General features: G+C 35.0%; 5 protein-coding genes across 9 annotated transcripts; 2 read left to right on the top strand and 3 right to left on the bottom strand.

The window, feature by feature from the left end:
* Positions 1 to 3952: 3952 nt before the first annotated feature.
* Positions 3953 to 8964, top strand: LOC114715815 (uncharacterized). 3 transcript variants are annotated; one of them, XM_028900705.1, is made up of 13 exons: positions 3967 to 4026; positions 4107 to 4190; positions 4532 to 4803; positions 4888 to 4962; positions 5047 to 5105; positions 5219 to 5354; positions 5979 to 6075; positions 6173 to 6239; positions 6617 to 6715; positions 7245 to 7334; positions 7947 to 8101; positions 8433 to 8534; positions 8655 to 8950. In XM_028900705.1, exons 3-13 carry the CDS (start codon positions 4551 to 4553, stop codon positions 8794 to 8796), a joined length of 1275 nt encoding a protein of 424 aa, XP_028756538.1. In that variant the 5' UTR covers positions 3967 to 4026; positions 4107 to 4190; positions 4532 to 4550; the 3' UTR covers positions 8797 to 8950. The 3 variants fall into 3 exon arrangements, with proteins under 3 accessions (XP_028756539.1, XP_028756537.1, XP_028756538.1); XM_028900706.1 differs by having other exon boundaries at positions 3953 to 4178; positions 8655 to 8964; XM_028900704.1 differs by having other exon boundaries at positions 3953 to 4190.
* Positions 8965 to 9811: 847 nt separating this feature from the next.
* On the bottom strand, positions 9812 to 13131 carry LOC114715822 (coiled-coil domain-containing protein 12). 2 transcript variants are annotated; one of them, XM_028900725.1, is made up of 5 exons: positions 13051 to 13131; positions 12296 to 12484; positions 11284 to 11407; positions 11075 to 11189; positions 9812 to 10206 (listed from the first exon to the last, which is right to left on the bottom strand). In XM_028900725.1, the coding sequence occupies exons 2-5, from the start codon at positions 12448 to 12450 to the stop codon at positions 10145 to 10147; spliced, it is 456 nt and encodes a 151-aa protein (XP_028756558.1). In that variant the 5' UTR covers positions 12451 to 12484; positions 13051 to 13131; the 3' UTR covers positions 9812 to 10144. The 2 variants fall into 2 exon arrangements, with proteins under 2 accessions (XP_028756558.1, XP_028756557.1); XM_028900724.1 differs by lacking the exon at positions 13051 to 13131 and adding an exon at positions 12618 to 12727.
* A 1209-nt stretch (positions 13132 to 14340) lies between these two features.
* Positions 14341 to 18366, top strand: LOC114715806 (uncharacterized). The gene is made up of 4 exons (XM_028900695.1): positions 14341 to 14606; positions 15522 to 16398; positions 17228 to 17394; positions 17913 to 18366. The coding sequence occupies exons 1-4, from the start codon at positions 14410 to 14412 to the stop codon at positions 18118 to 18120; spliced, it is 1449 nt and encodes a 482-aa protein (XP_028756528.1). The 5' UTR covers positions 14341 to 14409; the 3' UTR covers positions 18121 to 18366.
* A 560-nt stretch (positions 18367 to 18926) lies between these two features.
* On the bottom strand, positions 18927 to 19889 carry LOC114715820 (NDR1/HIN1-like protein 6). Its single transcript, XM_028900719.1, has one exon. It carries the CDS (start codon positions 19823 to 19825, stop codon positions 19061 to 19063), a length of 765 nt encoding a protein of 254 aa, XP_028756552.1. The 5' UTR covers positions 19826 to 19889; the 3' UTR covers positions 18927 to 19060.
* Positions 19890 to 21248: 1359 nt separating this feature from the next.
* On the bottom strand, positions 21249 to 25143 carry LOC114715819 (alcohol dehydrogenase-like 6). Of its 2 annotated transcripts, none has more exons than XM_028900718.1 (10): positions 25057 to 25143; positions 24821 to 24957; positions 24636 to 24673; positions 24006 to 24328; positions 22974 to 23056; positions 22787 to 22862; positions 22596 to 22657; positions 22247 to 22342; positions 21971 to 22132; positions 21249 to 21774 (listed from the first exon to the last, which is right to left on the bottom strand). In XM_028900718.1, the coding sequence occupies exons 1-10, from the start codon at positions 25094 to 25096 to the stop codon at positions 21658 to 21660; spliced, it is 1134 nt and encodes a 377-aa protein (XP_028756551.1). In that variant the 5' UTR covers positions 25097 to 25143; the 3' UTR covers positions 21249 to 21657. The 2 variants fall into 2 exon arrangements, with proteins under 2 accessions (XP_028756551.1, XP_028756549.1); XM_028900716.1 differs by having other exon boundaries at positions 21623 to 21774; positions 22247 to 22347; positions 22601 to 22657.
* Between the last annotated feature and the right edge of the window lie 171 nt (positions 25144 to 25314).

The following is a 25314-nucleotide window of genomic DNA, read 5'->3' as shown; positions in this document are numbered from 1 at the left end:
AATTTGCAAATATGGGGCCCAAATTAGTAATAAATTAAATTTGCAAATAGAACGAGTTTCCTATGCTCAAATTCGACATTGATCCCTTTGCGCGCATGCAAGCGTTGAAAATGTATTTAAAAAAAAAAAAAAACCTGTCACTTAGATAATTTATTGAGAGTTACTATAATAATTTGAGTTTTTTTTATTTTGAATTTCTGATAAATTTATATTCCTTGAAAATTACATATAATTAGTAAAGAATATGATTTGCGGAAGTTCATATATTAATATGGATATATGAATTTTTATTATCATTATTGTTCCTAACTCGGTAACTCGTATGTGTTATCGCTTAACAGATTTTTCTTTTGCTCATAACCAACAAAACTTTAATTTTAGTTGCTGCTTGATAATTCTTCATATCTTTTTTTTTGGCCTGAAGATAATTCTTCATATCATGGTTACAGCAAAACGTCGATATCCTTAAAATTTCTTCAAATCAAGAGACATTGTCTTAATACAATTTTATTTATATTACCAAATCAGCATTTTCTGTACAGACGAATTTTTCACCTAAGTTTTTTTTAAAATAATAATTGTCACCTAGATTCTTTATATATTGAACTTTGAAATTTAATTAAAGAACAAGATCTTCTAGGCTTTTCACCATTTATCACATTTTCATTGGTCATTGTTTACTTAAAGATAGCTCTATTCAATTAATTTAAATATATTAAGAACATTAAATTAATTAATTAATTATGAAACATACAAGGAAAAATTACAATCAGGTCTTGCCTAAGAGAATTAAAAACAAAAAATGTTTAGAAATCATCAAATTATTCTAAAGTCCTAAGGGACCTCATTACAAAATAATCCTTTGAAATCATCATTTTTTAAAATATGCATTAACATCTGAAAATGCAGTAGTTAACAATTTAAGGTGTAATGATTAATACTATTGCAGCAGCTATTGACCACTCATGTATTATATTTTTGTGATGCGTTGAAACAATTTGTTGTTAATACCTACAGCGATAATAGTTAATTGTTACCCCTCAAATTGTTAACAACTGTTCTTTCAGTTGTCAATTCATACTTAAAAAAAGGGGCAATTTGGGACTTCAAAATAATTTGATGATTTCAAAAAATCTTTTTATATTTAATTCCCTTGAGTGAAACTTTACTGCAATTTTCCCGAAATATAATATAAATTTGTAAATTGCAAGATGCTCATGTATAACAATAAATTATACTCCTCCAGTCCTAAATATAAAATCCATTTTATAGGATAAATTATACTATAAAATGGGTTTTATATTTAGGATCGGAGGGAATACTACGTTCGGTTCTTAGTACAAGACTCAGTTCATTAATTTGATAAAATTAAAGAAGTTATTACATTACTTTAAACTATTTGTATTTATCATTTTTCTCCATACAAATTTGCCTCACTTATAAATTGATATATGATTTAATAATCCACATAAATTTTTTAGAGAATCATGTAACATGTGATATAATTAAATAATTTAGTAACTTTCTTAATCTTTCTAAATTATTTAACTGAATCTTGTATCAAGAACTGTTTGTAGTATATAAGCTTATAAGTTAAGTAAATTAATTTTAAAAAAATAATAAATATAAAAAAATGTTATATTTAACGTTAAGTGCGAATCCCCAGATGTAAAGAATGAGAGTATCCAATACGAATGAAGCATGGGACCGAATCCGTTGGAACGCTTTAATTCTTTTTTTTGGGACCGAAGACAAAATGATATTCATAATAAATTCAAACCAATTGATACACTGCGAACCTGCAAAATCCACCAAGAATATCTGATTTATATATGCATTATCTTCTATATAAGAACTAGTTTAATATTTAAATTAGTTTTAAATTTAAGACTTCAATTTACACTTAAAATCAGCAAAATATGCTTAAACTTTATTCTTGCATTTCTTAATTCACATATACGTCTTATATATGAAGAGGATGGCCTTAATCTGTTAATGACTTTAAGCACACAAGTTTTTCGATTGGTTCGGCACATGAGATGTCTAATTAAATTATTATTAATCTAAGAATGTTCATCCCTTTAATAGATTATTCTTCATCTTCATTATATCGATATTAATATTTAATACTCTACTTCAACTTATTCTTTTTTACAGGATACAAGTGATCGAATTATATGTAATTAAAATTAATTAAAAGTAGTAAATATCTAAAAAACGCACATTATCTTTTAAAAATACTTTTTTTTCAGAGGGAGGTAGTGTGAGATAATTAATGTGGTGAGATTAACAAATAATTAACGAGGCAAAAAAAGAATTATATTAAAAAATTTTGATAAATTATTAATGTATTTTAGAAATGAAAACATTTCATTCTAAAAATTTTTCAACCAAAAGCATATATTTGATCCTCTCATTCTATATAAAGTTTCGGTTTGATTCATTAACTTAAAAAATATATCTTTAGTTCTTTAATCATAAAATTATTGTTAGTTTTAAATGATGATTTTTTTAATAATCATAGTTATTTTAAAATTTAAATTTAATATATCAGTATTTAAGAATATTTTAATTAACATGTAAGATCTCAATGTCATCAACTTTTGTTAATAATTTTTGAGTTAAATGATTAAAAATATACTTTTTAAAATTAACAGAAAAAACTAAATCCTTATATAAAATTAAAGAACTATAAATGCATTTTTTGCGAAATTTTTAATATAAATAGGACGATTGGACGAAGGCATTAATTATGGAAATTTCACAGCTAATTTGTTAAAAAAAATTATAATTCGAAGTTACGTACTCTTAACGGTTTTGTAAAGAAAAGGTCTGGCAGTTGAGTTTAGCGCCATTGAAACGCAATCACTAAATTCACTATAAATAAACTGATATACTACCTAATACTGTTTCGATCAGCCGTTATTTAGGTGCAGTGTTTACGTATAAACAAATAATCTCGTACCTTATTCTAATTGTTTTATATAATTTTCTAATCTAATTCTAATTCTGACCGTCGCAAGCTCTTTCTCTGTCTCTGTCTCCTCATCTGTTCGTCTTTTTGAAGCAATGGTATAGACTACGGTATGATCACATTTCTGAATTTTAGCTTTCGAGATTTCAAGCTACCAGCCCACTTTTGGGGTTCTTTTGCTTTTGAATTGGCCGATGGCGCAGTTTCGTTCCTGATATTAACTGTCCCTTGCCACTACCGTGTTTTTTTGGTGGTAAGAACCATTAGCATATGATTGTTGTGTGTGTGAGGGGGGGGGAGAGAGAGATTTTTTTTTTTTAATGGTTTTAGGAGATGGTAAATGCAAGGGCGAGACAAGCCAGAAATAAAGTGAATGGAATCGTAGAAATCATTCTTCTTCGAACGAAATCGCTAATGGGCACTGTTTTGGATGGAAAATTAGTCAAGCTATGATCAGTCTATGGGTCAAGAAGAATTCGGACAAGGAGTTTTTGGGTTGTAATGCCACTTCTGGAACCGAGGATTCTGTGTGTTTTCTATGCACGCAATGCGGCCTTTTTTCACCTTTTTCCTCGAAACATCACTGGTTTTCTGGTTCATTATTGCTTTACGCCTTATCTTGTGCTTTTTGACGGGTGATTCAAGGCAGCCGGAAAACAGGTTATCAAAAAGTGCAAGAAAGAGACGAGAGAATGCTGATATTCCTTTGCGTTTCTGCTATTGTTGCTTTTTATTTATCTTTGGGGATCCTTCACTCGCAAGTGTCACTCTTAGCTGAAATTTAGCTGTTTTCCTGGTTGAAATTTATGATCTAACACCTTTTGCTTGACGCCACTTTACCTTGTTGAAGTTCCCAACTTCTAATTTTGGTTGAGCGGGAATCTTACTTATCAGTTCTCCCTATTGTGGCTTTGTGGCCAGTGTAATGGGTTGCCGGGTGATTCATACCATTAAGTTTTATGATTGATCGTCATGCTGGCCTGGTGTTAACTTTGGGAGTCTCTTTCTTCTGTTAATCACAATAGAACATTGACCCAGACAATACTTATCAAGTCTCATGCTGTTCTTGTGATTTAAAGGCTTTTAAATGTATGTCTTTCTGACCCTCAGATTTTGCGAATGTTGTTGGCAGAGATTACTTGAATATTTTGTATAGAGATTACTGGACCTCTTGACCTGACTGGACAACCGGAGCCATCGAAGGGTGAGGGATAAGGTTGTTTAGATAATCTTTGTCTCTTGTTTTTGATGGGGCTTAACATAATGAAAATTCTCAAGAGAGTTCCTCTTTTCCCCCCTTATTTTTGTTATGCTGCTTGTAAGTACCTACAATGACTTATTTGTTGGTTAACCCCTCAGCTGTGGCCTTTTCCCTTCTCTGTTTTTGTTTTTTTCCAAGTGTCACTACCTTCCTGGAATTTAGGCATAATAAATCACTTTCTTTGTCACCGTATTATATCAAAGCATTACTTCTTGGCGCCGAAGTGTCATATCAAATTATTACGAAGAAACCACCTGAGATTCTGAGATGATTATTTTACTTGAGTTGATCTGCAGGTGTAGCGGACCATACAATATGGGCTGCGTAGTGTCTGCTCGAAGGGAATGTGGTGGAAATAGAAGAAAACCAGGAAGTATTGGCGAAGTTTCAGTCTATGTTCCTGGTCTAAGAATTCCCAAACCTGTCGATTTTGCTCAGTATCTTGGTGATTACTTATCTAAGAATGCAGTGGAACGTCTATCTGCTCTCAAAACTCGTGTAGTTGTGATGGGTGGCCAAGAAGGTCCTACAACTACAAGAACAAAAAGAAAAAGTGCCACTCAACATGGTAAGCTTAGGAAAAGATGAAAACGTTTTATTTAAGAATGTTGTCTAATGTTATTCATGCATCGTATTATTCCATCTGCCGCAGGAGGTTCAACATTGGCTGATCTTCAGCAGGCTCTTGAAGACTACTTGCCAGTCCTTTTGGGATTAGTTAAAGATGGTAAGCATGCTTACTCTATATGTACTTGAAGTATGCTCCATCTAGGCTATGTCTTAACATTTATTAAATATCTTTATTGTGCAGGAAGTCAACTGCAACGCAAAGTACAATTTGTTTGGATTAATCAAGAGGATGATGCGGAGGTAAATTTTCATAATGGATATGTTGTACAGGTCTTGGTTTGAGAATCTATTATTAATTGTTATTACTTATGAGTGCGGATATTTTTTCTTTTTCTCCTTCTATTATCTTGTAGGAAACAGCCATGTCAAATGCTTGGTATGAAGTGTTGTCAGTTTTACACTTGATGGCAATGTTATCTCTATCACAGGCCAATTTATTACTTCTTCCTAGAACATCTGCTGATGGTTATCAGCCAAAAGTATCAGAAGGTGGGTAATACTGAACAACAATTTATGGTACACGATAACTTTGTTCCTTGCTTTTTTCTCTCTAACCTTTTGTTTTCTTCTCATACCAAATAATCAGCATAAATTCAGATTGATCTAGGCCTTCTGTTGGCTATGTACTTGCCCCCAATTTTATGCTTTTTTGCTGATAAACTGGTTTCAAGCGTTAAATTTTTGAATTATTTTGTGCTTCTTTGGAGATGTCTCGCATTGGTTATGTAGACATATGATTTTATGATTTTTTTTAACTTAAATGATCTCTTCATTGAAAACTTAATTAGATTTACTGCTGAAGAAAAGTTATTTTGATTAAAAGTAATTACTAATGAGTCGTACTTCTTCTTGGTGTTGGACAAGAGACGGGATTCTCTTCCCCCCTCTCTAGTACAACAGAAATCCATGCACTAGATATATGGAAAAGGAGTACATAATGTTCCCGTTTGTTTTTCTGCCAATCTACCTGTATTCTGGAAAAGGAATTTATATTTCAACGGTAAAATAATTAAACTTCAGCAATAATTTTATTGTTCTGCTTTTTATATCAAGTGCTTCCCTACTATATGTTAGTTGTACAAATCAATTTTGACTTTTGGTACTCACTGACAGAAAGCCAACGAACTTCAATTGACATCTTCTTGAAGGCAGCTGGATATCTGGATTGTGCAATCAGACATGTTCTTCCCCAGTTACCTTCTGAACTCAGGTTTGTACAGATATGATGCGACAGCACTCTTTTTTGGTAATCTCGTGGCATTTCTTTTTTTATATTTATTTCTCCTTACCACTGGTTCTGATTTTAGGAGAAATTTACCGGTAGACCTGGCAGAAGGGGTTCTTCAAGCACTATGTCTACAGGCATTGGGGCAGGTATTGTGATGTTCATTTGTATGTACATAAAGAAAGAATTATTATATTTGCTGACTTTCATCCGGCAAGTTTAAATTGAAAGACAGCTGACCTAGACTTGAGAACTGAAATCCTCACCAAAGATTTTGAAACCAAAGCTTTTATGACCGAGCAGTCAAGATTCTGATACAACTCCCATTTTCCAAAGTTAATTAAATTTAGCTAAATATTGTTTGAAGGTTGTTAAAGCGGGTATCTCATGATCAGTGCCTTGAGATAGAACTCATGGATTCAAAATTTTATAGATTCATCTGTGGGTGACTCATCCACATGCCTGGTGTGGGTGTTCAATTCCATTTGGATTTATTTGTGTTTATTTCTTCCATTGACATTTTTAGGGTGTAGGTGTCCAGCTTGGAATAGCAATGGATGATACCAAAGCCACTCTTGCAGTGAAGCGTAGACTTGCATGTGAGATGGTCAAGTATTGGCAACAGGTACAAAGGCTGGGTTGCACTTTTTATCTTTCCTGTGGGCAATGTTGCTATGTTAGGTATGCACAAAAGTGTTTTCTAGAAAGGAAATGGAAAGTGAACCTAGAAAGAAAATGAGATAGATGCATTTCTCATTTCCCTGGTGGAAAAAAACACTTCTCTACATACCAAATATTGCATTACTGTTTCGTTATTTTTGGAGTTTCATTGGTAAGGGTTGTTCTTATGCTTATACTTTCCTTTTTCTCATTAATCCCTCCTTACTTTTGAGTCTTTGCTATCATTTTCTATTCCTCTAATAGGTATAGTTAGTCATTGGCTATGTTTACTGTATCGTCCTTTGGGGTCCTTCATATGTTATTGGTTATATCTAAAATTTATTATGAAAATATCTAATTTCTTTTGGTTGGCTTAACCTTTACAAGTTTCTCTTCCTTAACCCAAAAAACTTTATTCCAATGACTTTGTGGGAATGGGTGGTGAAGAATTATTATTATTTATTGATAACATTTGTTCAACATGCATTTCACAGGCTCAAGACAACGTTATGAACCTTCCATTAGCCAATGGTTGGGGCCAAAAACACTCTCTTTTTGTGAAGTGGAAGTATGTTGAATCAAAGGTATATCTTAAATTAATTTTGTTTTAATTATTTCAAAACTTAAGCATTTCAGACTTTCACTTTCCTCTCCCTCCTCCCTGCATGATGATTGAGGACATGGGGTGCTAGCATTTATGTTGAGCTTATTAGGTTATTCAAGTTTGATTTAATACACACACCTACCTGAATCAAAAACCTTTGGTTCAAGTGGCACACACACCTCCCTTACATGGGAGAGGTTGTGGGATCTAATTCCAAGTGGGCATATCCTTCCCCAAAAGGAAGTTTGACACACATACCCACCACCCACATACCCACTTAGAGTTTGATCCCGCAACTTCTTTCATTGAAGAGAGGTGTGGGTGCCATTGGAGCCAAAGGCTCTTGGTATCCCAATTTGGTTATTAAAATACACAAACTGAAAGGTTGATTGGTCTTTATATTATATACTGGCCACGTTCCGATCTTGGTGTTTCTAAGCTGAGTTCCCTGCTAATGAGACAATGAAAATAATTCTGGACATGCGCACAGGTCTGTGATGGTCTCTTCTGCTCTCAAGTCTTAGCACACTAATTATTAAGTATAGGTATTTTAAGTAGTTGATATCTGTCATAAATTGTAATTAATGAACAGGCTGCGGCATATTATTATCATGGCTTGATTCTTGATGAGGGGAATACAGAGAAGTCTCAAGGTCTAGCTGCTGCCGCTTTGCAAGCAGCAGACGAGTATTTCAAAGAAAGTAAGAAGCTTTGTGAGGCATTCAATGCTGCACCTCCACTATCAAGGTTATTATTATTTCCCTTATACATCCCTTTATGTCTTGTTTCGGGTTTTCAATCTCCCATTTCCATTTTCAAAAAACACTTTTTCCTGCACCAAACATTGTATTAGTGTTGGCCATGGGCTCATGCACAATGCTTTTTGGTAATAACTTATGATTTTAGGGGTGGATTTTGATCATATCATTCTTATTTCCCTATTATATTTGTTGAACCTACTTCATTGATGTTCTCCGTCATGATGGCTTAACTTCATTTGTAATGTTCCTTTCATGATGACGATTACAGTGTTACTAAAGACCTTTTATTTTTGGTTTTTTCGTGGCCGACCATGAAGAAATCCTCCACTTTGGGGAACCATGAAGTATCTATCTGAAAAAATTCCCAAGGATACTTCAAGCAAGGTGCGAATAAACCATGATCTCTACTCTTATGAGAGGTAAAGTTTTCCAGACTTGATGACTGTTGCCTTACTTTTGTTTCACTATAATTATTGGATGATTAAAACGGCATGTTGGCTGATCAAATTTTCCGTTGCGTTTCTCTGCCCTTGTTACAGAATCATGGAAACAGCGCCAATTTTGCCTGATTTTTCATTGGCCTTGAAGCCGGATGAATATCAACTTCCTCAGGTGGATCCCTCTTGGACGGGGGAGAACACAGGGGAGGAACAAAATGGCCCTAACCATCTGAAGAGTTAAAAAATGAAGCCGAACGATTTACAAACCGCAGATATATGGCCGCCTTCTGCAAGGAAGGATGTCAACTTTAAGCACTAAAGGGTATTCTTTGCCACCAGAAGCAATTCAAGTGGTGTTTTTTTTTTTTTGGGGGGGGGGTATGGTGTGGGTTGAGATTCACAAAAAAGAAAGTAATTTTATTTCTCATAAATAGAGAAAAGTTTATTTTTCTTGCTTTTTTTTAATTCCTTTTAACTCCTTCATTTTCTTCATAAATCGATTTCCAGCTTGGTTGTTATGAAGGAACAATACTTTATCAAGGGCATATGATGTTAATGTTGCAAAATTTTTGCTTTCTGGAGCAATGCGAAAAAGAAAATCTGCAAAACCCCTTCTGGACTTTGCGTCATCTGAAATAATGCACTGAACCGCCATATCTGAAATATTTTTCTCAACCTTCATGCTTCTAGAAATGGATTTGTTTTGTCTACCCTATAGTTATTACTAGTTATAAGAAACGTAGCTTCTAGACCGAAAGGAAGATAAAATCCACGTCACGTTGAAGATATATTAAACAAATAACAGAATACGAGTGAAGTGAATTAACGCTGAAGACAAAATATAATAAACTCTTTAAGTATTTCACCTTCAGTCCCTATGGCACAGAGCGTACTCTAGAAAACAAAGCGCGTATTACCAAAATTTTGATCCTCGGTGGTACTGATTTTTATATGCCATATGTTGTTTGAGATAAAAAAATCAGCACAAGAGATCCCTCAATTTGAATTTTTAAAAAAATGACAATCCTTTAATATATTTATGACTCTTTATTGGAAAATCCCCAAAACAATTGAAATAGTTATTTTCATAGAAAGAAATTTAAATTGTCTAAGTCCATCAAACAAAAAGTACATATTTAAGCCGACTCATTTTTCCACCGTCAATTGGGGGGGGGGGGACCGAAGTATATGTATATATTTTTTTTTGAAAAAAAAAGCTTAATAGAAAACAATGGATTAGGTAATCAACAAATGTAAAAACAATCTTAAAGCAAAATTTTAATGTACCCCTGAATATTTAGTGTGGCATTTTCAATTTTCTGCAAGACTCCCACATTCCATAATCTGATCCCCTTAAATCAAAAGAGGACAAGCCGAGTGGGAGAATGACGATTGACTCAAATGTTTAGAAGTGGCATTTTAATTCCCGAAGACCCCCGGGGGGGGGGGGGAGAAGCTGCAAGAATCCATGATTTTTTACCTCTAAATTCAGAATGAGTAATATAACAGTAATCATACACTGCAAAAGCAAGGTGTAGCATTAGTACTGACTTCTGCATTGGTCAATGAGGTTGTTTCAGATTCTACAATTAATCTGCGGTGCCATTTGTATCATCCCCTTCAGTCAATAGTTGTTGTTTTTCTTGCTCCTCTGCAAAAAAACGAAAATGCAAACCTATTTAGTTATCACGCAAAGGCTCACAAGTGATTCAAAGGGATGCCCATAAACCTTTGACATATTTCAGAGTCCTACACATGGATGGCATGGAACTAATCACTAGTAATTAGCGAAAGTTCATGAATCATGACAAAGAACGTTGCCAGTTGAACCCAATGAAGAATTTTTAACATTTAAAACTGCTAAGAACTACTAAAATTATAGCTACTTGTCTCTCTGAGTTTCACAACGAATCTAACTGAAAAGATAATCTCAACATTGGTTTCCCTTTTTCCCTGCCACAAATAGAATGCTCAATGTTATTGATCCTTATAACCTGAGCATGAAGAAAGCCCCCAGCCCTAAAAAGAAAGCTTAATCCTCACATAATCAACTATTAGATAACAAGGAAAATCACTAAAAGACTATACCACTAATGCAGGATTCTGCATATGACTGTTAACGATGTGGGAAACAGTCATGATTAGGGCGCCAGATTAGGCTCAATGATTCGATACGTATAAAATCACTTTCCTTTCAATTTAGTCCTTCAAAAGTGCCCCTCCAGAAAAAAGCATTTGAGGTTCTTTTCAAGGACCTTTTTTTATTAGAAGTGTTAAAAGGACTAATTTGAGACTCTTTAGAGGGTCCAATTGAGAGAATAACCTTTCAGAGTTAGAGAACCAAGCTGAAGAGAGTGGTCTTTTGAGAATTGAATCATACATTTGTAATTTGTGACATCAACATGATTTACGCATTGATACCGATAATTTGCAATACTAGGAGAGTCAGTACAAAGAGGTATCATGAGAGTATTTAACCAACTGGAAAATGAGAAGTCATGAAAATGCCAACCACTTACCCATAAGTTTGTAAAGAGCCTTCTGAGTTCGTTTTTCAAGCTTATCAAGCTTCTTCTGCACATCTCTCCGCAGGTCCCAGTTAGGTTTCTTCGGAGCAATATTCAAAAAAGGATCCTGCATGTTTGACCTCAAATACTTGAGTTGATAGACCACAAGTAAATCGTTGATAGATGACAAGAATAGACCATATTGAAACAAAACCAATGACCTCCTTCTCAGGTGGAGGGGCAGCAGCAACAGGGTCTTCAAACTTTGGTAGCACGGCAGGAGCAAGCTTCCCTTCCTGGAGGTGTTTGTCCTGAGGAACATAATTACGAAATTTCATGGGATTTCTGCAACCACAAAAAACATGTCAGTTAAGAGTTAATAACACCAATATCCATCTCATATGAATTCCAAGTAATCATATGGAACTCTATGAAAAGAAAATTTAATAATTTTTAAACCAATACATATCAGAAAGATTAACCAATAAGAAGTTGATAAATTCTTTAAGGTGTTCTAACATTTAAATTTAAACATGCAAAAACTTCGTAACCATATGTGATTTAAATTTTATTTGTATCAAAATATGTATAGTCATTTAAGTGATCTTGTACAGATAGTGTATGTAAGGCCAGCATTTTGCACAAACAAATAATGCAACTTCTGTAAAGGGTATTTCCAAGCAATTTGATATCATCTCATCTAGTTATCTTGATGTTAGTTGAGCACATACGTGCTGTTTGCCTGATTTACATATCCATAATCAAAACTACTATGACGCTAAAGACTAGCTAGACAATAATAACTGTAAGGCTCTTCTCATTTTCCAGCAATTTTCTTTAACAAACTGAGTGAATATCAGAACCCAGAGCTACTTTGTTGTGTGAGTTCATGCCATCCCATAAAATCATCACAGGGAACACATGGCCTAAAGTAACTTATGCTTCGTTTAGATGTATACAGAATCTTGCAGTCAGATATAAAGGTATACATATTTTTGTTAATACTTGCACATGAAAGAGATAGAATTGTAAATTTCAAATAACTATCCAGGCCAGCTTTTGTAGTAATTATTTCACCAACTGTTAAAAAAAATTAAAAAAGAAGTAAAAGTTAAATTTACTAACTAAAATTAAAACAATCTCATCATTCTCAGTCAAAAATTGTGCGCTTAGACATATTTGAAGACGGAGTGAGAATGATAACTCTCGAGTTAGAAATTAGAAAATACATACTGCTCTTCAGTAGTTTCATCGTCATTTGTCTTATCATTAGCTTGTTTAGTGTCATCATCAGGAGTATTCATCAATTCTTGAGCAGCTTTAAGAGCCCGCAGCCTTTCTCTACGTGATGCAGCAGCTTGTTCGATGGAATCATCTTCATCACCCATCTTTACTTCAGAACTTCAAGAGCTTCCAATTGCTCTAAATTCAAATTAGAAAGAGAATTCATTATTAGAAGCCTATGCTATTCCTTACAATCATAGAAGAAAAAAGAACAGAAGGAATGGGAGAAAGAGAGCGACTTAGAATTCAGAACTTCATCTCATAAACTCACATAACTACTCTCAGGTAGATTGCGTCCGTTAGTCATACCAAAGAATAACAACTCCTAACAACGATAACGACTTCTCTTCCACATTCACAGTATTCCTAACACACAACACCAGAGCAGCGGGACACTACAAATTGAAACAAAGAAATACATCTGCGGATCAGGCACGTATCAGATAAATAGTTCTTCATAGGTATTTCTTTGCTCAAATTACAGGGATGAGTACTTCTGGATAAGTTTTCAAATGCTTGCACTTTGATACAAGGACGTGGCGTCACACCGGAATCAGCGGGCGCCGCCTCCAAGAGTGGAAGAGGGAAAGAGAATAAAGGAATAGACAACGGGGAGGAGTAATAGAACCGCAAAAAAGAAACACAAAAGCGGAGAAGAGAAAGAGAAAGACATAAATTGGAAACCTAGCTGGTAATTTCCTCACCGACGAAAGTTGAGACACCAAACTCAGTTCAGAATCGCCGATTAATGAGCGAAAGCCGAATAGGAGGCCGTTTTGTTTCGGCGACGGAGCCCCGGGGGGAACATAAATATTTTATTTCACCTCGGCTTTTATTTTCCGGAACCATCCTTCTGAGTTTTGATTTGATGATATTATATTTATTGTTTAATATAAGAATTAGTTTGATTTTTAATTTGATTTAAATATAAGATTCTAATTTAATTTGTTTCTCATATTAATCTCTTTTTTTTTAAAAAAAATCCTTAATCAAATTGTAGTTTTACCTAATATTGGTTATCAAAAATATTTTAAGAAAAATAACACATGATTATTACACATAACTAACTTCACAAATTTTCTTAATTTACTTAAATTGGTCAACTGATTCTTATATTAAAAAAACCAGTATTATTGTTTTTTATAGAAAATCAGTAAAATAAACTATTAGTTAGCCAAAAACATGATATAATTATTCTCTCATAAAAAACTCCCGTATTTAGTTATTCATTTTGTAATGTAATTTACATTATAAAATAAGTATTATTGGAGAGCATATAAAAAGGTTTTAAAATATAATTATACTCTTTTGGTCTTTAATATAGGATCAAAATCAACCCAATAATTAGGTCCTATATTATTTATTAATTTTTGGTCTCTAATATAGTTGATTTTAATCCTAAATGTAACAGTTATTTCTTATATTTATCGATTTTTTCTAAATTACCCTTATAAATACTCACTCAATCATAATTAAGTAGAAGAGGAAAGGAGGATATTAAGGAAGATTATTATAGTGTTTTAGGAAAAATATATCATATTTTTTATAATTAACCAAGTTACCTAACTTTCTTAATCTAATCAAATTAGTTAAATAGGTTTTATATTAAAGATCAGATAAGTAATTTAAACTACATACTAGTACTTAACTTATAAATTATATTTAACAATTTATATTTACAAAGTAAACTTTTATATTTGTAAGTCAAATTAAAATAAGAAAGAATTACAATTAAATTCCACAAAAAAAAATAACTACTAAAAGATTCTAATAAACTGAGCAATCCTACAACGGAGAATGACATCCTCTAAGACTTATTTTGTAATTTTTTTTCTTATGAGATTTAATCGTAATTCTCCCTTAAAATAATGTTAAATTCATTAAAAAAAGATAAATTTCTTTTTATTTAATGCTATGAAAATGAAAAATATAATATAATGTACTATGTATGACAATGTTATTACATTAGCTTGGGAAGGAGCTTGTTTTGCTGACTCCTGTGTTTGTGCGGAAACCAAAACCTTTGACGCTGAAGTTGTGTGATGGTGTGATCGATACCTACAATGAAGGAGCAGAGAGATGCAGAAGTGGAATTGGCGAAGCAGAGATGCAGGTTCGTTATTGATAGAATTCAAGAGTTGCCTGCTTCCACCAAGATCACCGACTCATGCCGCCGCACCCTTCTCAAATTAGCTCGCTCCGAGCTCTCTTTCCTATCTTGCTTCGCTTCTTCTTCTGCTACTACTTCTACGCCTCTCAGGTTCGTCTCATTTCTATATGCCTTTCAAGCGTTTCCATCTGTTTGGCTGCTAGGAGGATTAGTTCAAATGTGACTGATGAGGCTTTCCGCTCTCTTTTCTGAGCTGATACGAACTGTTATAGTCCTCGTCTGTTCGAAAGAAAAAATGAATACAGTTTTTTTCCTTAAAAAAAATTTATGTTAATGAATACAGTTTTTGTCTGTTTTCCTCGTCGAATAATAAATTGAAGGAATACGTCTTTTCTCTTCTGTTGTGTCGTCGCAGCCTGTTTTGGACGAGAATAAGTTTTTGGAAGGCGAAATTTATGACATACCATATATTGATAGCTATCCATGAAGGTGTCATCCTGTTAATGGGGCAGGAATCATTGGGCTATTCATGGAATAACGTTTTGTAAATGAGAATTAAAAACGTTTATAGATATATTTATAAGATGCTTGCATATATTAGTTATGAAAGCTTCGAAATTTATGTGCTTTATATAAAATAATATAATAATGTAGTAATGTTGAATTTCTATACATGTCAATCTAAACCTTTTTTTTTTTAAACCGATTTTCAAACGTGTGGATAACATGGATCCCCGTGAACTAAGAGATATCTCAAGTTGATTTCTTTGTGTCAACTTAATTGTCGTTGGAGGTCGGCGGAGGGCATTAAGTACCCTCCTGTGGTCATTAATCATCTGAGCAGATGATGGAGCAGACCAGGTCTTTTTGGCTTATCACATGATGAAACATTTTGTTAGGCCTATTGTATTGTCTATTTCCTTAGAATAAGACTTTAACCTGATGAGATAACTTCCATTTTGGAAACCAGGGGAAAAGGATTGGTTTCTCTTAGTCTTGATTTCAGCTCAGAACTATAAATTCTATTAGATGGCAAAGTGGTTAATCTTCTATTGTCAAATACAGTGTCAACATTGGACACCTTGAGGCAGTGGTGCACATCCTACAGCAGCCTTTCATAACTGGAGTTTCTCGAGTTTGTAAGTCAGTTCCACTCTTACCTACAGTCAGAAGAGAGGAGAGTCGTTGTTCTTCTCTCAAAGACATCCATGTGGATATAGTGTGTACCTTCAACAGGAAACCAGTCTGGATTATAGTTTCTGATAGAAATCCAAGGTACATTTCTTGGCATAGATGTCATAAAAGTAAGGGTTTAGAATTGCGCATGCAAGAAGTCCTAGCTGCTGCACAATCTAGCTTAACATTAAGACCTTCCTCAGTTATACTTTTCTTTGCGAATGGGATTGCAAACCATGTCTACAAAAAACTTCAAGATAAGTTTGGGGCGTCAGAAATTGGATTGGGGCCTTCAGTTTTCAACTTTGATGCATTTGAGGAATCAGAAGGAGACTGGATAAACATACTGGCAAGATCTTATAAAGACGCTTGCATCCTTGAAATAAAACCGATCAATAGCAAGGATGCTGTTTCAGGGGTAGAACATATTGACAAAGGTTTGACTGTGGACTCTGCTCAACTAGGGGTTTCAGTTGAGAAAACTGCTCAACCTCAGCTTTCTGTTGAAGATTGTGAAGCCAACATGGCTAATGCATTCTGCTCCATTGTTCTGGGACTGAAATTATGCTCCCTGAAAATTAAAAATTTAGAATCTTCTGAACCAGGAAACTACGTTAGAGAAGTTGATTTGATAAACTTTGATACAACAGCTTTGATAGCTCTTGTAACAGGAATTAGTAATGGTGGTGCCCAGAATCTTTTGGCTCGTCCAGAGAGTGAATTGAGGGAGAGATTCAAAGGAAACTATGAGTTTGTGGTTGGTCAAGTGAGTAATCTCACCCATATTTGCGCCACATTTTTTCATTTCTTTATGTTATTTTCTCCTGGTGAGATAGTCATGTTATCATAATGGTTATCTACCCAGCAGTGACTATGTAGGCTTCATGAATTTACACAATGAACAGCTAGTTTTTTTCCTCCCAAAAGAGAAAAAGACCAATCTGTTTGGTTATTCATCCCTAAGGGTCAGATAACGCACATCATGATTATTCAGTTTTAAAGTTTGACTTAATCACGCTATGTGGTACTTGGGTCTTAAACGTGAGAGCTTGTTTGACTGGTCCTGAGGTTGAACTCTTTTTCGTTAGAATGCAGAGCTATTTAACTACACATCGGACCTTTTGAATTTCAAAGGATCAAATTGAAACTTTTTTTTCTAGCTGTCGATCGGTTTTTTTATGGCATTTACAACTGTAGACTTAATTTTAAACATTTGATGGCTTTCCTGGCTTGTAAATAATTCATTCCTTGTTTCCTTACTTCGCCATATCTTAATAGATCTTATTAACATGATTACCATTTACCAGGAATAAGAAATATTTTATAACAATAAACTCTTATCCACAAGTTTTCTTCGTTTCAGTGTCCTTATTGAAAGTCAACTGGAGCAATGAGGCTGTTAAATTGATTGTCAGTTACAGTACTGATCAGATTTCTATCATATGGAATAGCATTTTTCAGATAAAATCACAGTATGGGCTAAACGCACAATGTAGAATTATGTGTTTTGTATTTTATGTAGTTTTTCTAAATTATAAAAGCTTTTCTCAGCATTCTTCTCATTTGGCTGAAGTTTTTCTCACCTTTTTCTTCAGGCAATGTCTGAAATTCAGAATCCGATCCATGTGGAATTCAGCAGAGTGTTATGTGGAAAGACAGGCATGATTTGTGAGAGTGTCCATATGGAATTCAAGGAGTTGGTATTAATGTGTGGAGGGCCGAATGAGAAACTGAGAGCTGACAAATTAATAAATAGCCTAAGGTGAATTTGATGACTATATTATTTAATTGCCAAATCACTTATTTTATTCTTCGAAAATTCCGGGGATACGCTGTTTTGTTAACCATAAGAATCATTTAGCTACTCCATCATTGTTATCTAGTTCTGTGGAACAGCCCCATCGCAAGGTTTTTATCAGTATTTGCCTTGTCTTACGGATTGAAAGAACCAGCTAAGGCATTAACACCTTATTAAAGATAATCTTTTATAACCTCTATGGAATATAACAATGTTTATTACTTGGTCACCATGCTTGAATAATTGGTCATACGTAATCAAGTGGAAGATTAATTCTTTATTATTCCTAGTTAAATCTAGTGCTGTGTAGTTAAACATTTACTGAAGTCGTGGAGTTGCTCTTGCTGAATTTGAGTTTCCCCCTAATTTTGTATTTATGTAGTTCACTTAAACTTTGTTCGTTAGTTTTGATTTTTCAACTTGCTGATGTCTGATCTAATAGTTTTAATATGTTTCTCTAACAAACTGGGGTATTTTCTCAGGGTTGTTCCTGATTGTCCATCAGAACGGATGATGGGTCTGCCAACAACAAGAAAGTTGGCAATGAAAAATAAGGTTGTTTTTGGCACTGGTGACTATTGGCACGCTCCAACTTTAACTGCAAACATGGCGTTTGTCAGAGCAGTTTCTCAGACAGGGATGTCCCTTTCCACTATTGAGCATAGACCACGTGCCTTAATTGGTGATTAATCATTTAATTGCATACATTCTCCACATGAACACTGAAGGCTTTCTTTCCCACAACAATAACAGGCAATAGAGTGTATTTTCAATTAGAGGGGGTACCTTGTCTGTTCATTAAATCCCCATTGCTTGAGGAGTTCAGCAAATCTAAACATTGCAATTTATTTAGTTGTTTAAAAGCCTCATTTGACTTGCCTTGTAAAATAGGTATGGAAATACGAGAAACACTAAAGTTTTATGTTTTGATGAGAATTATAGAAGTTTTTATAGTATCGTATGTTTATTTCATTAGCATACAATGGACTGTTTTATACGACAAAGCTTGATGATGCACCTCTGATAAACTATTTACCACTATCCCCTTGGATATTTTAAGCATTTTGTTCTTGTTAGCTATTGTGTATTGTGGTTCCTATAAAAGGCGCATACGTTGAAGTAGTTCTTAAATTGTCTGTCCGCTTTCTGGTTGCCTTACAGCTGTTTCTTCTTGTCGTTGAGCACTTGCTCTATTATACTATTATCATTTTTTACGTTCTCCTCCAGAGGAAGGCCATAAGTTAATCTTTTCTTTTTATTTTTGGTTAGATGGGTGGGCCTTGAGATTACAAAATTTGGAGGAAGAAAAACAAAAGAAAAGAAAAAGAAAAAGAAAAAAAAGGCGGGGAGGGGGAGATCAAGGTCAAGATCAAAACTAGCGGCACTTAATGTTTAGGAAAGTGTCACTTAAGAAATAAACTCAAGCATATCACATGCCAGTTTCCCTTTACTAGTGATGAAAGAAGATTGGTAATTGAAAAAACTTTAATTTCCCATGATAACGTTTATTCAGAAAAAGAATAGATCTTCTAATGCAGACACAGAAGAAATCCTTCAAGGCAACGTGAGAGGCTGCCACTGTAGGGTAAAATGCAGGGAACAAGGCAGAAATCATCATCGTGTATAAAACTTAAAGTTTGACTCTGAATTTACAGTCGCTAGCCTTGATGCTTATCGGATTATTAGCAGACAAGCTATCTGCTGTCAACATACATTCACCCAAGACTCTGACCTTTCTCAGCTTCAACCTCCCGAGTTTAATGGCTACTGGTGCGTGGACCTTAAGCTCCAAAGGAACACGCCCTGTCTGCTGCTGTTCCTGCAGTGCTGCCATTAAAGTGCTTCCAGCTTGCACTTGACCGGTCAAGGACACATCAAGTACTGTTTTGTTCCGATGGCCTTGGTAAAACTCAGGTAATGATCCTTCGCAAAGTTGAGTGTTTGAGTACCACACACTCAACCCTCCTCCTTTCTCATAGTAAATTCCAATCTTCTTGTTTGGGTTGTTCGCTGTAATCTTCACATCAAACTTTGCATACAGAGTCATGTCAAAGTTCAACCTCAAATCACTTATCCTTAGGCTGTTTACTGAGTAATTGGGAAGCTTTGGTTTGAAAACTAGGTAGATGATTCCTGCAGTTGCTCCCAACATGATGAGTAGGATTATAAGCAAGACTAGTGTCCAGCATATGCATTTACAAAAGCAACCTCTCTTTGGTTTAGGTGGGTGGATTACAGGCCTAGCATGTTGTATTAACGCAGGGTGTTGCTGTGCCATCACCGGAACACTCTTTTCCGATCTTGATGAGCCTGGCAGCATCAGTGGCGCCGTTGGTGGTGAAGGTGGTGGTGCTTCTGTGGCTTCCATGGGATAGATTCTCTGATGATCTGCCATGGATGAGAGTGTCCTTTGGTTCTTTGTACGAGCAATAAGGACGCTAGTGAAAAAGCATTGTTTCAATGGTGATGAGCATGGAGATATAAAGAGTTTGGTTATTTGACTTCTGTTGGGAAGATTGATGTGTTGGAATGTGAACTTGATTGGTGTCACGAGCGACAGGGATGAGGTTACCTTCCTTACCTAAAAACAGCATTCAAAGAGACAGAATAGCTTTTGTTAGGTTATCTAAAAGTTGGGATTTCACGAATGATACGAGTTCTCATTAGCTTAGAGAGAGGGGGAACTGATGCATTCTTCGTCATCAAGGTCACAAGTCAGAATCTTTCAAAAAAAAAAAAAACGAAAAAACAAATGTCGCGAGTCAGAAAAATAAGGTTAGCAATCTAGCATTGTTTACTCTCCAAAAGTCAGCTCTAATTTGGTTTCTCCCTTGAAATAATTAAAATTTAAGTGAATAAGTAATTTTGAGCAATAAGAGGGGAATATGAGAGGGGGGGGGGGGGAGAAAAAGAAAAGAAAAACCGTCAAAAGTTCCGACTATGTGCTTGTAAGTTCGGCTTTCACTGAGACATACAAATGAATATTTATAAGAAATGTTTAAATATTGAGAAAAATATGCGCATATTTTTTGTCTAATAAATAAATTTCCTTTTTGAAAAACATAATTTCCCCACCTTCCGAAGTTTTCAGAATTAATCTTTTATAATACATTCGGTTGATATTTATTCACATGAAATTTCAGACGCACCCAGATTAATACTACTTCCGGTGTTAATTATAAGAGCTAGTTGACAAATTTGAGGAGATTAAAAAAATAAGTTAAGTTAGTTATTTATAATAAATAGGTGTTGTTTTTTCAAAAAAAATTCTTGCTAATTAAGTATAGTTGCTAGAATTATCATAGTTAAAAGGACTATCTTAAAAAAAAAATATAAATATGAAAGACAAAGTAAATTGAAATCTTATATTTAGAACCAAAATAAAAGTCAAACAATGTCTTATATTAAGGACCGAAGGTAGTATTTCTTAATTACTTTATCTTTTATACTAATTTCCGAACTAATTATATTTCAGGGTGTGTTTAAACGATAGTTTGCAATTCATTAACAAATACACAGAAAAGTTCTCCCTTACCTACTCCCTGTTTGGATTTCAGTCCTATATGAAGAGATTTGAGGTTAAAATTGTTTAGCATATAATTTATCATTTATATTCCTTTATAGATACTCTGCTAAAAACCTTACCGGAGACTCAAATTTACAATGAAACATTAAGGCATTTGAATATTGATACATTGACAAATGTTGATATAAAACCTTTTATATGTATGTATGTATGTACGCCTTATAAATAGAAGGGCTTATTGTCTAGCTTTTTGGCTTTTTGCACTGTCCAGTACGGAAGATCAATGACGAGGTTCCTCATAGTTCAGTGATTAATACTCAAACGTATTAAAAACGAAACCTTACATCCACAAAACATTAACAATTAGTCAATTTTTCACGCGCACGAAAATAAGTGTTCATTAATTGGCTCTCATTCATAAGCCTTCAAAACAGAAAGATCCTAGAGCTCACCTCTTAGGTCCCAGTCACTTATTTCCAGTTCTAATGCCATGGGAAGAAACATTTCACTTGGTAGAAAGCCTACTTGGCCGCAGGAATTCAACATAGTAACGGCAGCATGATGTTGGGTTCTTGAAGACATTGACGACAAACCATGAACAATGTTGTCCGTACAAATAACTCTTGCAGACAAGTTCGTTGTCTTCTCCAATGATATTCCATTTTTTGCTTTTAATTCAAGAAAACAAGAAGCCACAGGATTTACCTGGGCATGTGGATAACACAGCGCAGACACTTTCCTTCCCTCATGAGATTGAAAGCTTTGTTAATTTCGTCAAATGGCAAATCGTGCGTTATGTAATCGTCAATCTCGATCTCCTGCACATTTAATAAAGATATTAATAGGTATTTCTTCACAAAATCACCGCTTAAAGACATGAGGAGAAAGCCACAAGTTGGGTCAAATGATACTGTTGAACATTTGGGCTAGTTGTATTTTTGCACATTTGTTCAAGCGTATATGTACAAAGGAATCACGGATCATGGGAAATATTGCAGTTGCTGTTGCTGTTACCTTATTCACATACTTCTCAACTAATGAAGGCAAATCAGATTTGGGTTTCCATCCTCCATACAAAGATCCTTTCAATGTTCTTCCCATTAATAACAGTGCATAGTGAGCTGACATCTCAGGCTTCACTTTTGGCACACCAAGGGTAACAGTCAAACCCCATCCCTACGAGGAAAAAGGAAAGATGCAATGTAATTGCGGTATAATTTCAAGTTCATTGTATAAAAAATCTATCAACAACAAAACAAGATCTTTAGTTACGCAGGTTTAGAGTATTACATCACAGCATGACTGCAATGCAGTGGTTATCATATCAGTATCACCGACGCATTCAAAAGAGAAATCAGCTCCACCATTGGACATGCGCTTAATAACCTGAAATGCTCGACGTATAAATAATTGTTACAACTCCAATAATCTTTTTTGAGTTCATAACGAATTTATCTGCTGAAGCAAAATCATATTATGTCCATTCAAATTATGAATAAGAGGGAACTAATTTGTTCCGATGCCCCTCGCTTTTCCTGGCTCACATTTGAGAATTATCTGTCACAATTAGTATGTCTTATCTTCTATAGACAATTACAAAAGGCTGAATCACAATTTTCACAATGACATTGACAAATACCTGTGCGATAGGTTCATCAAAGGAATTTGGGTTAACAACTTCTGTAACTCCAAAAGCTTTAGCTGTAGCAACAACCAACATGGCAAACATGTAAAAACGAAGATTAGCCTAGGCTCAAATTTAAATTAACATATATATATATATATATATAGAGAGAGAGAGAGAGAGAGAGAGAGAACTGATCCTAATACCATTTTCACACTTCTGAGGGTTGTTGTCCACACCAATTATTCGAGATGCCCCCCTAAGTTTAGCACCTTGCGCAACCTAATTACAAGGAAAGTCATTGTCTCATTACAAACTAGAATGGAGCATCTCTCATCTTTAAAAAAGCTAAGGGGATACAGAAGTTGATGGCTAGCGAATCCTTCTACTTACAGAAAGGCCAACAGTTCCCAGTCCAAATATCACTACTGTTGATCCTTCTGATATATTAGCAACATTCCATGCAGCGCCCAGACCTAATGTGGTAATTTATGATCAACCAAACCAACCCAACAATGACAAAAGGAAAAATATTATGCTCCATTGAGAAACGACTTTTACCAAGAACTATGGTCCACACAGTGTAAAGAATACATTATATATATTGCAGGTAATTACAAAAAATCAGCGAGTTTCGTGGTGATGAATAAGGGAGAAAAATTAAAGAGCAGCATATGTGTTATATGCTACAAGCTGCTAAGCCCTGAGAGTTGTTTCAGAGGATTCAAATCTTAACCCGCACTATCTTGGCTACAAGACTTGCCACCACTTTGAAAGAACAAATTCAGTCTTAAGCAAACAATATGAATTGATTATCTTTCCAATTTTCTAATAGCAACCGAGAAAGTGTTTTAAAAGTTATTAATCATAGCATTCAGAACCTAAAAGCTGAAGAAAATGGTAGGCAAATTTTGCCAAAACTTGAGCTAGGTGAAAGAAGTCTAATAAGCCGTAAAGTTGAATAAAACACGTCAAGTAGCTTGAACTAGATCATCTGTCATGATGGGTCAGCAATTACTACTTATTATCAGTTGCCAAGGAATGTGGCATGTGAAAAACGTGATATCTTTGACTTTTCACACAATTCACATGACGCAGAATTATTTACTTCGTGATCCTTTGTTGAGAAGATCTCCAGTCATAATATTACCACTACAGTTAGACTTCTCCATTACACATAATTGTCATTAAAATATAAAACAATATGTTAAGAAAATGCCTACACGGACGCATGAACCATGCCTCCTCCAGTCATTCCTTGGGGTTAACAACAAAAAACTGAAAAACTCAGCTGGACCACCACCTCAGTTCCTTAAAATTTTACTTTTGGCCAATTAGACACATTTTATATGTTGATCTACCGGTTGTTCCACCCTGCATTTCACACGGAGCTAATGTCATATACATGGAAGTTAGAAGAATTACCTGCAGCAACACCACAGCTCAAAAGGCATATTTTCTCAAGAGGAGCATTGGAGCTGACTTTGACTGCACACCCAGAATGCACCACTGTATATTCACTGAAACTTGAGACAGCACAATAGTGATAAACAGGCTTCCCTTTTACTGAGAAACGTGTTTTCTGATCACTATGCATTAAACCTCTTCTTTCCAATCCCAGAACTTGACATACGTTTGTTTTCCCAGATCTGCACAGCCTGCATGTCATGCATTCTCCAATGAAGACAGTCAGCACATGGTCTCCCTCCTTGAATTCAGTCACTCCCTCGCCCACGCTCTCAACAATCCTGCAAACCAAGTACTGAGTATCCATCATCTGTTGAGGATATTATATCAGTTACAGTCAGTTAGTTCCTAAAGTGACATCCTCAGAGCGATAATGCATCTCATGATTGTCACAATAATGTTTAAAATCAGCTATACCCTATGTGATCATCACTTCAACAGAACGAGGCATCTCAAAGTTCTGTCTAATTGTCATGCTGGTTTATTGGGTAATATAAAGAAAAATAATGATGCTAAAATAATAATTTAAGGATCAATTACGACTCATTATGCATTAATCAACTTAGTAGAGCAAAAGAATTTTGTTACCCTGACGCTTCATGGCCAAATATTCGAGGAAATAAGGTCTGCACAGAGAAAGAACTTCCTGTTAGATGTTTAACCCCTGTTTCAACATAAGTATCACATTTATACGGAAAGAGGGATGGGGGATCAAAACAAGGAGATTGAAGATAAAGCAAAGGCATAATAATAAAGGGGGAGGGGAAGAATACTTGGGATTCCCAAGCGGAGATATCGCTGCGACAGAGAGAGGTGGAGACAACTTTAATCCGAATCTCCGAAGGTTGGGGAGGGTTCACTTCAACTTCCTCTACTACCAATGGCTCTCCAGGTCCCCATGCCACCGCAGCTGTTTCACATCAAATGCACATATTGATTCATTTGTTTATCAACCACAGAGATTTTAGCAGAGAAAGAAAACAGATTGATTGATAATAACACAATCTACCTTTGCAGGTGATGACTTGAGGGGCTGGTGAAAGCGGCATTTCTCTGTAAGAATTAGGAACGAAGAAGGAGGCGTAGCAAGCTCCAAAACCAAAAGTTACGGAGGTTGGTGAAAGAACCTTTGCAAGTGAGATGGGTCAGCAAGGAGGACGATGACCCACATTGAAATTTAACAACTCAACTCGGCAGCAGTATGTCATGGTGCGAGAGAGACGGTGGTAGGTACGCGAGGTTGGTCAATTGACAGTTGGGCGCGGGG

The sequence above is a fragment of the Neltuma alba genome, unplaced genomic scaffold (genome assembly GCF_004799145.2).
Source record: "Neltuma alba isolate B1F8T4 unplaced genomic scaffold, ASM479914v2 tig00011614_pilon, whole genome shotgun sequence".
Taxonomy (NCBI): domain Eukaryota; kingdom Viridiplantae; phylum Streptophyta; class Magnoliopsida; order Fabales; family Fabaceae; genus Neltuma; species Neltuma alba.
This window is presented reverse-complemented; position numbering and strand designations above follow the sequence as displayed.